The sequence below is a fragment of the Coturnix japonica genome, unplaced genomic scaffold, assembly GCF_054131305.1.
Source record: "Coturnix japonica strain WE unplaced genomic scaffold, WE-NBRP24 Scf094, whole genome shotgun sequence".
Taxonomy (NCBI): Eukaryota; Metazoa; Chordata; class Aves; order Galliformes; family Phasianidae; genus Coturnix; species Coturnix japonica.
In genome coordinates, this window is record NW_028188997.1 from 230,791 (window position 1) to 246,178 (window position 15,388).

General features: G+C 55.0%; 1 protein-coding gene across 1 annotated transcript in view; it reads right to left on the reverse strand.

Moving 5' to 3' along the window:
• LOC107307732 (myosin-binding protein C, fast-type-like) overlaps positions 1-15,388 on the reverse strand; it is a 144,301-nt gene that overhangs the window by 13,225 nt on the left and 115,688 nt on the right. The window contains exons 26-27 of the mRNA XM_085534669.1: positions 9,941-10,100; positions 6,967-7,103 (exon numbers count right to left, since the gene is read on the reverse strand). Coding sequence (XP_085390795.1) covers positions 6,967-7,103; positions 9,941-10,100 — 297 coding nt within the window. The remainder of the gene's footprint in view (positions 1-6,966; positions 7,104-9,940; positions 10,101-15,388) is intronic.

Below are 15,388 nucleotides of genomic sequence, written 5' to 3' on the forward strand. Positions count from 1 at the left end.
ATAGAGACCCCATAGAGACCCGATAGGGAATACATAGAGACCCCATAGACCATTGAGACCCCATAGAGACCCATAGGGACCCATAGAGACCCATAGGGACCCCATAGACCATAGAGACCCCATAGAGACCCCATAGAGACCCATAGGGACCCATAGAGACCCCATAGATCATTGAGACCCATAGAGACACATAGGGACCTATAATTGCCCCATAGGGACCCACAGAGACCCATAGAGACCCCATAGAGATCCCATAGGGACCCATAAGGAAGCAGAGACCCATAGGGACCCATAGAGACCCATAGAGACCCACAGGGACCCCATAGGGACCCCATAGAGACCCCATAGGGAACATATAGGGAGCCATAGGGACCCATAGAGACCCATAGAGACCCTATAGAAACCCCATAGACCATAGAGACCCCATAGAGACCCATAGGGACCCATAGGGACCCATAGAGACCCCATAGACCATAGAGACCCATAGAGACCCATAGGGACCCATAGGGACCCATAGAGACCCCATAGACCATAGAGACCCATAGAGACCCCATAGGGACCCATAGGGACCCCACAGAGAGCCATTGAAACCCCATAGGGACCCCATAGACCATAGAGACCCCATAGAGACCCATAGGGACCCCATAGAGAGTCCATAGAGACCCCATAGAGAGCCATAGACCATAGAGACCCCATAGAGACCCGATAGGGAATACATAGAGACCCCATAGACCATAGAGACCCCATAGAGACCCATAGGGACCCATAGAGACACATAGGGACCCCATAGACCATAGAGACCCCATAGAGACCCATAGGGACCCATAGGGACCCATAGAGACCCCATAGACCATAGAGACCCATAGAGACCCCATAGGGACCCATAGGGACCCCACAGAGAGCCATTGAAACCCCATAGGGACCCCATAGACCATAGAGACCCCATAGAGACCCATAGGGACCCCATAGAGAGTCCATAGAGACCCCATAGAGAGCCATAGACCATAGAGACCCCATAGAGACCCGATAGGGAATACATAGAGACCCCATAGACCATAGAGACCCCATAGAGACCCATAGGGACCCATAGAGACACATAGGGACCCCATAGACCATAGAGACCCCATAGAGACCCCATAGAGACCCATAGGGACCCCACAGAGACCCCATAGAGACCCCATAGGGACCCCATAGAGACCCCATAGACCATAGAGACCCCACAGAGACCCCATAGAGACCCCATAGACCATAGAGACCCCATAGAGACCCCATAGACCATATAGACCCTTAGAGACCCCATAGGGAAACATAGGGACCCATAGGGACCCCATAGAGACCCATAGAGACCCCATAGAGACCCATAAAACATAGAGACCCCATAGAGACCCCATAGAGACCCCATAGAGACCCCATAGAGACCCCATAGACCATACAGACCCATAGAGACCCCATAGGGAAACATAGGGACCCCATAGAACATAGAGACCCCACAGAGACCCCATAGAGACCCATAGGGACCCCATAGACCATAAAGACCCCATAGAGATCCCATAGGGACCCATAGGAATCCATAGGAACCCATTGAGACCCATAGAGACCCCATAGAAGATCCACGTCACCTTGGGCTATAGGGGATATAGGGGAATATATGGGATCCCATAGGGAATATATAGGGACCCCATAGAGACCCCATAGAGCACAGAGACCCCATAGAGAATACATAGGGACCCCATAGAGCACAGAGACCCCATAAAGACCCCATAGGGAAACATAGGGACCCCATAGAGACCCATAGAGACCCCATAGAGATCCCATAGAGATCCCATAGAGACCCATAGGGACCCCATAGGGATCCCATAAGGGGCCCATAGAGACCCCATAGACCATAGGGACCCCATAGGGATCCCATAGGGACCCATAGAGACCCATAGAGACCCCATAGAGACCCCATAGAGACCCATAGGGACCCCATAGACCATTGAGACCCCATAGAGACCCATAGGGACCCCATAGACCATAGAGACCCCATAGGGACCCCATAGGGACCCATAGGGACCCCATAGAGACCCATAGAGACCCCATAGAGACCCATAGGGACCCATAGAGACCCCATAGAGACCCCATAGAGACCCATAGAGACCCCATAGGGACCCCATAGGGACCCCATAGCGGCCCCATACCTTGGGGTGACCCCATACAGCGCAGTTTAGGGCCACGGTGTACCCTATAGCCACCCCATAGGCACCCCATAGCCACCCCAGACCCCATAACCACCCCATAGCCACCCCAGACCCCATAGCGGCCCCATAGCGGCCCCATAGGCACCCCTGACCCCATAGCCACCCCATAGCCACCCCATAGGCACCCCATAGGCACGCCAGAACCTATAGCAACCCCATAGCCACCCCATAGCCACCCCAGACCCCATAACCACCCCATAGCCAACCCATAGGCACCCCAGACCTCATAACCACCCCATAGCCACCCCATAGGCACCCCAAACCCTATAACTGCCCCATAGCGGCCCCATAGCGGCCCCATACCTTGGGGTGACCCCGTACAGCGCAGTTTAGGGCCACAGTGTACCCCATAGCCACACTATACCCCATAACCACCCCATAGCGGCCCCATAGCCACCCCAGACCACATAACTGCCCCATAGCCACCCCATAGCCGCCCCATAGCCACCCCATAGCCACCCCATAGCCGCCCCATAGCCACCCCATAGGCATCCCAGACCCCATAGCCACCCCATAGTGGCCCCATAGGCACCCCAGACCCCATAGTGACCCCATAGCCACCCCATAGGCACCCCAGACCCCATAGCCACCCCATAGCCACCCCATAGGTCCCCCTGACCCCATAGCCACCCCATAGTGGCCCCATACCGACCCCAGATCCCATAGCCACCCCATAGGTTCCCCAGACCCTATAGTGGCCCCATAGCCACCCTATAGCCACCCCATACCGACCCCAGACCCCATAGGGGCCCCATAGCGGCCCCATACCTTGGGGTGACCCCGTACAGCACAGTTTAGGGCCACGGTGTACCCCATAGCCACCCCATAGCCACCCCATAGCCACCCCAAACCCTATAACCACCCCATAACCACCCCAGACCCCATAACCACCCCATAGCCACCCCATAGCCACCCCAGACCCCATAGCCACCCCATAGCCACCCCATAGGTCCCCCTGACCCCATAGCCACCCCATAGTGGCCCCATAGCCACCCCAGACCCCATATCGACCCCATAGCCACCCCATAGCCACCCCAAACCCTATAACTGCCCCATAGCCACCCTATAGCCACCCCATAGGCACCCCAGACCCCATAGCGGCCCCATAGCGGCCCCATACCTTGGGGTGACCCCTTACAGCGCAGTTTAGGGCCACGGTGTACCCCATAGCCACCCCATAGCCCATAACCACCCCTGAACCCATAACCACCCCATAGCCACCCCAAACCCCATAGCCAACCCATAACCACCCCATAGCCACCCCAGACCCCATAGCCACCCCATAACCACCCCATAGCCACCCCAGACCCCATAGCCACCCCATAGCCACCCCATAGGCACCCCAGACCCCATAGCCGCCCCATAGCCACCCCATACCGACCCCAGACCCCATAGCGGCACCATAGCCACCAACAACCCCATAGCCACCCCAAACCCTATAACTGCCCCATAACTGCCCCATAGCGGCCCCATAGCGGCCCCATACCTTGGGGTGACCCCGTACAGCGCAGTTTAGGGCCACGGTGTACCCCATAGCCACCCCATAGCCACCCCATAGGCACCCCATAGCCACCCCAGACCCCATAACCACCCCATAGCCACCCCAGACCCCATAGCGGCCCCATAGCGGCCCCATAGGCACCCCTGACCCCATAGCCACCCCATAGCCACCCCATAGGCACCCCATAGCAGCCCCATAGCCACCCCAGACCCCATAACCACCCCATAGCCACCCCATAGCCGCCCCATAGCCACCCCATAGCCACCCCAGACCCCATAGCCACCCCAGACCCCATAGCCGCCCCATAGCCACCCCATAGTGGCCCCATACCGACCCCAGACCCCATAGCCACCCCATAGGTTCCCCAGACCCCATAGCGGCCCCATAGCCACCCTATAGCCACCCCATACTGACCCCAGACCCCATAGCGGCCCCATAGCGGCCCCATACCTTGGGGTGACCCCGCACAGCGCAGTTTAGGGCCACGGTGTACCCCATAGCCACCCCATAACCACCCCATAGCCGCCCCATAGCCACCCCAGATCCCATAGCCACCCCATAGCCACCCCAGACCCCATAGCCACCCCATAACCACCCCATAGCCACCCCAGACCCCATAGCGGCCCCATACCAACCCCAGACCCCATAGCGGCCCCATACCAACCCCAGACCCCATAGTGGCCCCATAGCTGCCCCATAGCGGCCCCATACCTTGGGGTGACCCCGTACAGCGCAGTTTAGGGCCACGGTGTACCCCATAGCCACCCCATAACCACCCCATAGCCGCCCCATAGCCACCCCATAGCCACCCCAGACCCCATAGCCACCCCATAACCACCCCATAGCCACCCCAGACCCCATAGCGGCCCCATACCGACCCCAGAACCCATAGCGGCCCCATACCAACCCCAGACCCCATAGCGGCCCCATAGCTGCCCCATAGCGGCCCCATACCTTGGGGTGACCCCGCACAGCGCAGTTTAGGGCCACGGTGTACCCCATAGCCACCCTATAGCCCATAACCACCCCTGAACCCATAACCACCCCATAGCCACCCCATAGCCACCCCAGACCCCATAGCGGCCCCATACCAACCCCAGACCCCATAGCGGCCCCATAGCCACCCCATAGCCACCCCAGACCCCATATCGACCCCATAGCCACCCCATAGCCACCCCAAGCCCTATAACTGCCCCATAGCCACCCCATAGCCACCCCAGACCCCATAGCCACCCCATAGCCACCCCAGACCCCATAGTGGCCCCATAGCGGCCCCATACCGACCCCAGACCCCATAGCGACCCCATACCAACCCCAGACCCCATAGCGGCCCCATAGCCACCCCATACCGACCCCAGACCCCATAGCTGCCCCATAGCTGCCCCATAGCGGCCCCATACCTTGGGGTGACCCCTTACAGCGCAGTTTAGGGCCACGGTGTACCCCATAGCCACCCCATAACCACCCCATAGCCACCCCATAACCACCCCATACCCACCCCATACCCACCCCATACCCACCCCAGATCCCATAGCCACCCCATAGCCACCCCATACCCACCCCTCACCCCATAGCAGCCCTATAGCAGCACCATAGCCACCCCAGACCCCATAGGCACCCCATAGTGGCCCCATAGCCATCCCAGACCCCATAGCCACCCCATAGCAGCCCCATAGCTGCCCCGTAGCCACCCCAGACCCCATAACCACCCCATACCCACCCCAGATCCCATAGCCACCCCATAGCCACCCCAGACCCCATACCCACCCCATAACCACCCCATAGCCACCCCATAGCCACCCCAGACCCCATACCCACCCCATAACCACCCCATAGCCACCCCATAGCCAGCCCAAACCCCATAGCCACCCCATACCAACCCCAGACCCCATAGCGGCCCCATAGCCACCCATACCGACCCCAGACCCCATAGCGGCCCCATAGCGGCCCCATACCTTGGGGTGACCCCGTACAGCGCAGTTTAGGGCCACAGTGTACCCCATAGCCACCCCATAGGCACCCCATAGGCACCCCATAGCCACCCCATAGCCACCCCAGACCCCATAACCAACCCATAACCACCCCATAGCCGCCCCATAGCCACCCCATAGCCACCCCAGACCCCATAGCCACCCCATAGCCACCACAGACCCCATAGCGGCCCCATACCGACCCGAGACCCCATAACCACCCCATAACTACCCCATAGGCACCCCAAACCCTATAGCTGCCCCATAGCAGCCCCATACCCACCCCATACCCACCCCAGATCCCATAGCCGCCCCATAGCCACCCCATACCGACCCCAGACCCCATGGCGGCCCCATAGCCACCCTATAGCCACCCCATAGGCATCCCAGACCCCATAGAGGCCCCATAGCGGCCCCAGACCCCATAGCTGCCCCATAGCGGCCCCATAGCGGCCCCATACCTTGGGGTGACCCCGTACAGCGCAGTTTAGGGCCACGGTGTACCCCATAGCCACCCCATACCCCATAACCACCCCTGAACCCATAACCACCCCATAGCCACCCCATAGGCATCCCTGACCCCATAGCGGCCCTATACCCACCCCAGACCCCATAGTGGCCCTATACCCACCCCATAGGCCCCCCTGACCCCATAGCCACCCCATAGCCACCCCAGACCCCATAGCCACCCCATAGCCACCCCATACCGACCCCAGACACCATAGTGGCCCCATAGGCATCCCTGACCCCATAGCCACCCCATAGCGACCCCATACAAACCCCAGACCCCATAGCAACACCATAGCCACCAATGACCCTATAGGGACCCCATAGCTACCCCAAACCCTATAACAGCCCCATAGCCACCCCATAAACACCCCATAGGTTCCCCACACCCCATAACTGCCCCATAGCCACCCCACAACCCATAACCAACCCATAATAGCCCCATACCCACCCCATAGACACCCCAGACCCCATAACCACCCCATAACCACCCCATAGCCATCCCATACCGACCCCAGACCCCATAGCTGCCCCATAGCCACCCCAGACCCCATAGCCACCCCATAGGCACCCCAAACCCTATAACTGCCCCATAACCACCCCATAGCGGCCCCATACCTTGGGGTGACCCCGCACAGCACAGTTTAGGGCCACGGTGTACCCCATAGCCACCCCATAGCCACCCCAGACCCCATAGCGGCCCCATACCAACCCCAGACCCCATAGCGGCCCCATAGCGGCCCCATACCTTGGGGTGACCCCTTACAGCGCAGTTTAGGGCCACAGTGTACCCCGCCACCACGCTCCGATCCACCAATGGGGTGAGGAACTGTGGGGCCGCGCGCAGATCCTGCTCCTTATAGGGCACCGTCTTTAGGGTCAGCCCTATAGGGGATGGAAAACGGGGTGAGGTTATGGGGCGGCCCCATAGATACATAGGGGGGGAAGTGAGCCCCATAAGTGAGCCCATGACCCCATAACTGACCCTATAACCCCATAACTGAACCTATAGCCCCATAACTGACCCTATAACCCCATAACCGACACTATAACCCCATAACCGACCCCATAACCCCATAACCGACCCTATAACCCCATAACTGACCCTATAACCCCATAACCGACCCTATAACCCCATAACTGACCCTATAACCCCATAACCGACCCTATAACCCCATAACTGACCCTATAACCCCATAACCGACCCCATAACCCCATAACTGACCCCATAACCCCATAACCGACCCTATAATCCCATAACCGACCCCATAACCGACCCTATAACCCCATAACTGACCCCATAACCGACCCTATAACCCCATAACCGACCCTATAACCCCATAACTGACCCTATAACCCCATAACTGACCCTATAACCCCATAACTGACCCTATAACCCCATAACTGACCCTATAACCCCATAACCGACCCCATAACCCCATAACTGACCCTATAACCCCATAACCGACCCTATAACCCCATAACTGACCCTATAACCCCATAACCGACCCTATAACCCCATAACCGACCCTATAACCCCATAACTGACCCTATAACTCCATAACCGACCCCATAACCCCATAACTGACCCTATAACCCCATAACTGACCCTATAACCCCATAACCGACCCTATAACCCCATAACTGACCCTATAACCCCATAACCGACCCTATAACCCCATAACCGACCCTATAACCCCATAACTGACCCTATAACCCCATAACTGACCCTATAACCCCATAACTGACCCTATAACCCCATAACCGACCCTATAACCCCATAACCGACCCTATAACCCCATAACTGACCCCATAACCCCATAACTGACCCTATAACCCCATAACTGACCCTATAACCCCATAACCGACCCTATAACCCCATAACTGACCCCATAACCGACCCTATAACCCCATAACTGACCCCATAACCCCATAACTGACCCTATAACCCCATAACTGACCCCATAACCCCATAACTGACCCCATACCCGACCCCATAACCCCATAACAGACCCCATAACCCCATAACTGACCCCATAACGGACCCTATAACCCCATAACTGACCCCATAACCCCATAACCGACCCTATAAACCCATAAGCGACCCTATAACCCCATAACCAACCCTATAACCCCATAACTGACCCCATAACCCCATAACTGACCCTATAACCCCATAACCGACCCTATAACCCCATAACTGACCCCATAACCGACCCTATAACCCCATAACTGACCCCATAACCCCATAACCGACCCTATAACCCCATAACTGACCCTATAACCCCATAACTGACCCTATAACCCCATAACCGACCCTATAACCCCATAACCGACCCTATAACCCCATAACTGACCCTATAACCCCATAACTGACCCCATAACCCCATAACCAACCCCATAATCCCATAACCGACCCCATAACCCCATAACTGACCCCATAACCCCATAACTGACCCTATAACCCCATAACCGACCCCATAACTGACCCCATAACCCCATAACCGACCCTATAACCCCATAACCGAACCCATAACCCCATAATCGACCCCATAACCCCATAACTGACCCCATAACCGACCCCATAACCCCATAACCCCATAGGATCCCATACCCTCCTTAGCGATGGATGCAGTATTACGGGATACTCCGGGTTCTAGACTCAGCCCGCACACGTTCTCGCTGTACACCCGGAACCGACCCTATAACCCCATAACTGACCCTATAACCCCATAACTGACCCTATAACCCCATAACCGACCCCATAACCCCATAACTGACCCTATAACCCCATAACTGACCCCATAACTGACCCTATAACCCCATAACCGACCCTATAACCCCATAACCGACCCCATAACCCCATAACTGACCCTATAACCCCATAACCAACCCTATAACCCCATAACTGACCCTATAACCCCATAACCGACCCCATAACCCCATAACCAACCCCATAACCCCATAACCGACCCTATAACCCCATAACCGACCCCATAACCCCATAACTGACCCCATAACCCCATAACTGACCCCATAACTGACCCCATAACCCCATAACTGACCCCATAACTGACCCCATAACCCCATAACTGACCCTATAACCCCATAACTGACCCCATAACCCCATAACTGACCCCATAACTGACCCCATAACCCCATAACAGACCCCATAACCGACCCCATAACCCCATAACTGACCCTATAACCCCATAACCGACCCTATAACCCCATAACTGACCCTATAACCCCATAACTGACCCCATAACCCCATAACTGACCCTATAACCCCATAACTGACCCCATAACCCCATAACTGACCCTATAACCCCATAACTGACCCTATAACCCCATAACTGACCCTATAACCCCATAACCGACCCTATAACCCCATAACTGACACTATAACCCCATAACCGACCCCATAACCCCATAACTGACCCTATAACCCCATAACCGACCCCATAACCCCATAACTGACCCCATAACCCCATAACTGACCCCATAACTGACCCCATAACCCCATAACTGACCCCATAACTGACCCCATAACCCCATAACTGACCCTATAACCCCATAACTGACCCTATAACCCCATAACTGACCCCATAACCGACCCCATAACCCCATAACTGACCCTATAACCCCATAACCGACCCCATAACCCCATAACTGACCCCATACCCGACCCCATAGCCCCATAACCCCATAGGATCCCATACCCTCCTTAGCGATGGATGCAGTATTACGGGATACTCCGGGTTCTAGACTCAGCCCGCACACGTTCTCGCTGTACACACGGAACCGATACTCGTTCCCCATCACCAGCTCCGACACCGTGCAACGTGTGGGGCGGCTGTGCTCTAGAACAGTGAACCACTCCTATGGGGCAGATATAGGGTTATAGGGTCGGTTATAGGGTCAGTTATGGGGTTATGGGGTTATGGGGTCGGTTATGGGGTCGGTTATAGGCTTATAGGGTCAGATATAGGGTTATGGGGTTATAGGGTCAGTTATGGGGTTATGGGGTTATGGGGTTGGTTATGGGGTCAGTTATGGGGTTATGGGGTTATGGGGTCGGTTATGGGGTCAGTTATGGGGTTATGGGGTCATGGGGTCGGTTATGGGGTCAGTTATGGGGTTATGGGGTTATATAGGCACTTATGGGGTCAGTTATGGGGTTATAGGGTCAGTTATGGGGTTATGGTGTTATATAGGCACTTATGGGATCAGTTATGGGGTTATAGGGTCGGTTATGGGGTTATAGGGTCGGTTATGGGGTCAGTTATGGGGTTATGGGGTCAGTTATAGGGTTATCAGGTTGGTTATGGGGTGATGGGGGCATTTATGGGGGAACTTATGGGGTTATAGGGTCAGTTATGGGGTTATAGAGTCGGTTATGGGGTTATAGGGTCGGTTATGGGGTTATAGGGTCGGTTATGGGGTCAGTTATGGGGTTATAGGGTCAGTTATGGGGTTATAGGGTCGGTTCTGGGGTTATAGGGTCAGTTATGGGGTTATAGGGTCGGTTATGGGGTTATAGGGTCAGTTATGGGGTTATAGGGTCGGTTATGGGGTTATAGGGTCAGTTATGGGGTCGGTTATGGGGTTATGGGGTTATATAGGCACTTATGGGGTCAGTTATGGGGTTATAGGGTCGGTTATGGGGTTGGTTATGGGGTTATGGGGTTATAGGTTCGGTTATGGGGTATAGGGTCAGTTATAGGGCCGGTTATGGGGTTATGGGGTTATATAGGCACTTATGGGGTCCATTATGGGGTTATGGGGTTATAGGGTCAGTTATGGGGTTATGGGGTCGGGTATGGGGTTATAGGGTCGGTTATTGGGTATGTTATGGGGCTATAGGGTTATAGGGTCAGTTATGGGGTTATGGGGTTATAGGGTCGGTTATGGGGTCTGTTATGGGGTTATAGGGTCGGTTATGGGGTTATGGGGTCAGTTATGGGGTTATAGGGTCAGTTATGGGGTTCTAGGGTCGGTTATGGGGTTATAGGGTCGGTTATGGGGTCAGTTATGGGGTTATAGGGTCAGTTATGGGGTTATAGGGTCAGTTATGGGGTTATAGGGTCAGTTATGGGGTTATAGGGTTGGTTATGGGGTTATAGGGTCGGTTATGGGGTCATGCAACGTGTGGGGCGGCTGTGCTCTAGAACAGTGAACCACTCCTATGGGGCAGATATAGGGTCAGTTATAGGGTTATAGGGTCGGTTATGGGGTCTGTTATGGGGTCCATTATGGGGTTATGGGGTTATAGGGTTGGTTATGGGGTCAGTTATGGGGTTATAGGGTCGGTTATGGGGTTATAGGGTCAGTTATGGGGTTATAGGGTCGGTTATGGGGTTATGGGGTTGGTTATGGGGTCAGTTATGGGGTTATAGGGTCAATTATGGGGTTATGGGGTTATAGGGCCAGATATAGGGTCAGTTATGGGGTTATGGGTTTATAGGGTTGGTTATAGGGTCGGTTATGGGGTTATAGGGTCAGTTATGGGGTCAGTTATGGGGTTATGGGGTTATGGGGTCGGTTATGGGGTTATAGGGTTATGGGGTTATATAGGCACTTATGGGGTCCGTTATGGGGTTATGGGGTTATAGGGTCAGTTATGGGGTTATGGGGTCGGTTATGGGGTCAGTTATGGGGTTATAGGGTTATAGGGTCAGTTATGGGGTTATGGGGTTGGTTATGGGGTCGGTTATGGGGTCATGCAACGTGTGGGGCGGCTGTGCTCCAGGACAGTGAACCACTCCTATAGGGGAATGTATAGGGTCATATATGGGGTTATGGGGTTATAGGGTCAGTTATAGGGTCAGTTATGGGGTTATGGGGTTATAGGGTCGGTTATTGGGTATGTTATGGGGCTATAGGGTTATAGGGTCGGTTATGGGGTTAGTTATGGGGTTATAGGGTCGGTTATGGGGTTATAGGGTCGGTTATGGGGTTATAGGGTCGGTTATGGGGTTATAGGGTCAGTTATGGGGTTATAGGGTCAGTTATGGGGTTATAGGGTCAGTTATGGGGTTATAGGGTCAGTTATGGGGTTATGGGGTTGGTTATAGGGTCAGTTATGGGGTTATGGGGTTATAGAGTCGGTTATGGGGTTATAGGGTCAGCTATGGGGTTATAGGGTCAGTTATGGGGTTATAGGGTCAGTTATGGGGTTATAGGGTCGGTTATGGGGTTATGGCATCAGTTATGGGGTTATAGGGTCAGTTATGGGGTTATAGGGTCAGTTATAGGGTCAGTTATGGGGTTATAGGGTCAGTTATGGGGTTATAGGGTTATGGGGTTATATAGGCACTTATGGGATCAGTTATGGGGTCAGTTATGGGGTTATGGGGTTATAGGGTCAGTTATGGGGTTATAGGGTCGGTTATGGGGTTATAGGGTCGGTTATAGGGTCAGTTATGGGGTTATGGGTTTATAGGGTAGGTTATAGGGTCGGTTATGGGGTTATAGGGTTGGTTATGGGGTTATAGGGTTGGTTATGGGGTTATAGGGTCGGTTATGGGGTTATAGGGTCAGTTATGGGGTTATGGGGTCAGTTATGGGGTTATGGGGTCGGTTATGGGGTTATGGGGTCAGTTATGGGGTTATAGGGTCGGTTATGGGGTTATAGGGTCGGTTATGGGGTTATAGGGTCAGTTATGGGGTTATGGGGTCGGTTATGGGGTCAGTTATGGGGTTATGGGGTTATAGGGTCGGTTATGGGGTTATAGGGTCAGTTATGGGGTCAGTTATGGGGTTATGGGGTTATGGGGTCGGTTATGGGGTCAGTTATGGGGTTATGGGGTTATGGGGTCGGTTATGGGGTCAGTTATGGGGTTATGGGGTCAGTTATGGGGTTATGGGGTTGGTTATGGGGTTATAGGGTCAGTTATGGGGTTATAGGGTCGGTTATGGGGTCAGTTATGGGGTTATGGGGTTGGTTATGGGGTATAGGGTCAGTTATAGGGTCGGTTATGGGGTGATGGGTCCGATCTATGGGGCAGGAGGGATCTATTTGGTAGCTTTATGGGGCAGGAGGAATCTATGGGGCAGATCTATGGGGCAGGAGGGATTTATGGGGCAGATCTATGGGGCAGTTCAATCTTTGGGGCAGATCTATGGGGCAGACAGTTCTATGGGGCAGATCTATGGGGCAGGCAGCTCTATGAGGCAAATCTGTGGGGCAGGAGGGATCTATGGGGCACACAGCTTTATGGGGCAGATCTATGGGTCCGACCTATGGGGCAGGAGGGATCTATGGGACAGGATGGCTCTATGGGTCAGATCTATGGGGCAGGATGGCTCTATAGGGCAGATCTATGGGGCAGGATGGCTCTATAGGGCAGATCTATGGGGAGGCCGGGATCTATGGGGCAGGATGGCTCTATGGGGCAGATCTATGGGGCAGGATGGCTCTATAGGGCAGATCTATGGGGCAGGATGGCTCTCTAGGGCAGATCTATGGGGCAGGAGGGCTCTATGGGTCAGATCTATGGGGCAGGCCGGGATCTATGGGGCAGGATGGCTCTATAGGGCAGATCTATGGGGCAGGATGGCTCTATAGGGCAGATCTATGGGGCAGGATGGCTCTATAGGGCAGATCTATGGGGCAGGCCGGGATCTATGGGGCAGGATGTCTCTATAGGGTCAGATCTATGGGGCAGGAGGGCTCTATGGGTCAGATCTATGGGGCAGGATGGCTCTATAGGGCAGATCTATGGGGCAGGATGGCTCTATGGGGCAGATCTATGGGGCAGGCCGGGATCTATGGGGCAGGATGGCTCTATAGGGCAGATCTATGGGGCAGGATGGCTCTATAGGGCAGATCTATGGGGCAGGAGGGCTCTATGGGTCAGATCTATGGGGCAGGAGGGCTCTATAGGGCAGATCTATGGGGCAGGATGGCTCTATAGGGCAGATCTATGGGGCAGGAGGGCTCTATGGGTCAGATCTATGGGGCAGGAGGGATCTATGGGTCAGATCTATGGGGCAGGAGGGCTCTATAGGGCAGATCTATGGGGCAGACTGAATCTATGGGGCAGATTGGATCTATGGGGCAGATCTATGGGGCAGGATGTCTCTATAGGGCAGATCTATGGGGCAGGATGGCTCTATAGGGCAGATCTATGGGGCAGGAGGGATCTATGGGTCAGATCTATGGGGCAGGAGGGATCTATGGGTCAGATCTATGGGGCAGGAGGGCTCTATAGGGCAGATCTATGGGGCAGGAGGGCTCTATGGGTCAGATCTATGGGGCAGGAGGGACCTATGGGTCAGATCTATGGGGCAGGCCGGGATCTATGGGGCAGGATGGCTCTATAGGGCAGATCTATGGGGCAGGAGGGCTCTATGGGGCAGATCTATGGGGCAGACTGAATCTATGGGGCAGTCATATCTATGGGGCAGGCCTATGGGGCAAGTGGGATCTATGGGGCCAGGAGCTCTATGGGGCAGATCTATGGGTCCGATCTATGGGGCAGGCCGGAATCTATGGGGCAGAACTATGGGGCACACAGCTCTATAGGGCAGGCCAGATAGGGCAGATCTATGGGGCAGGCAGCTCTATGGGTCCGATCTATGGGGCAGGATGGCTCTCTAGGGCAGATCTATGGGGCAGGATGGCTCTATGGGTCAGATCTATGGGGCAGGAGGGCTCTATGGGTCAGATCTATGGGGCAGGAAGGATCTATGGGGCAGGATGGCTCTATAGGGCAGATCTAAGGGGCAGGAGGGCTCTATGGGTCAGATCTATGGGGCAGGCCGGGATCTATGGGGCAGGATGGCTCTATAGGGCAGATCTATGGGGCAGGATGGCTCTATAGGGCAGATCTATGGGGCAGGATGGCTCTATGGGTCAGATCTATGGGGCAGGAGGGCTCTATGGGTCAGATCTATGGGGCAGGAGGGATCTATGGGTCAGATCTATGGGGCAGGATGGCTCTATAGGGCAGATCTATGGGGCAGGAGGGCTCTATGGGTCAGATCTATGGGGCAGGATGGCTCTATAGGGCAGATCTATGGGGCAGGAGGGCTCTATGGGTCAGATCTATGGGGCAGGAGGGATCTATGGGGCAGGATGGCTCTATAGGGCAGATCTATGGGGCAGGAGGGATCTGTGGGTCAGATCTATGGGGCAGGCCGGGATCTATGGGGCAGGATGGCTC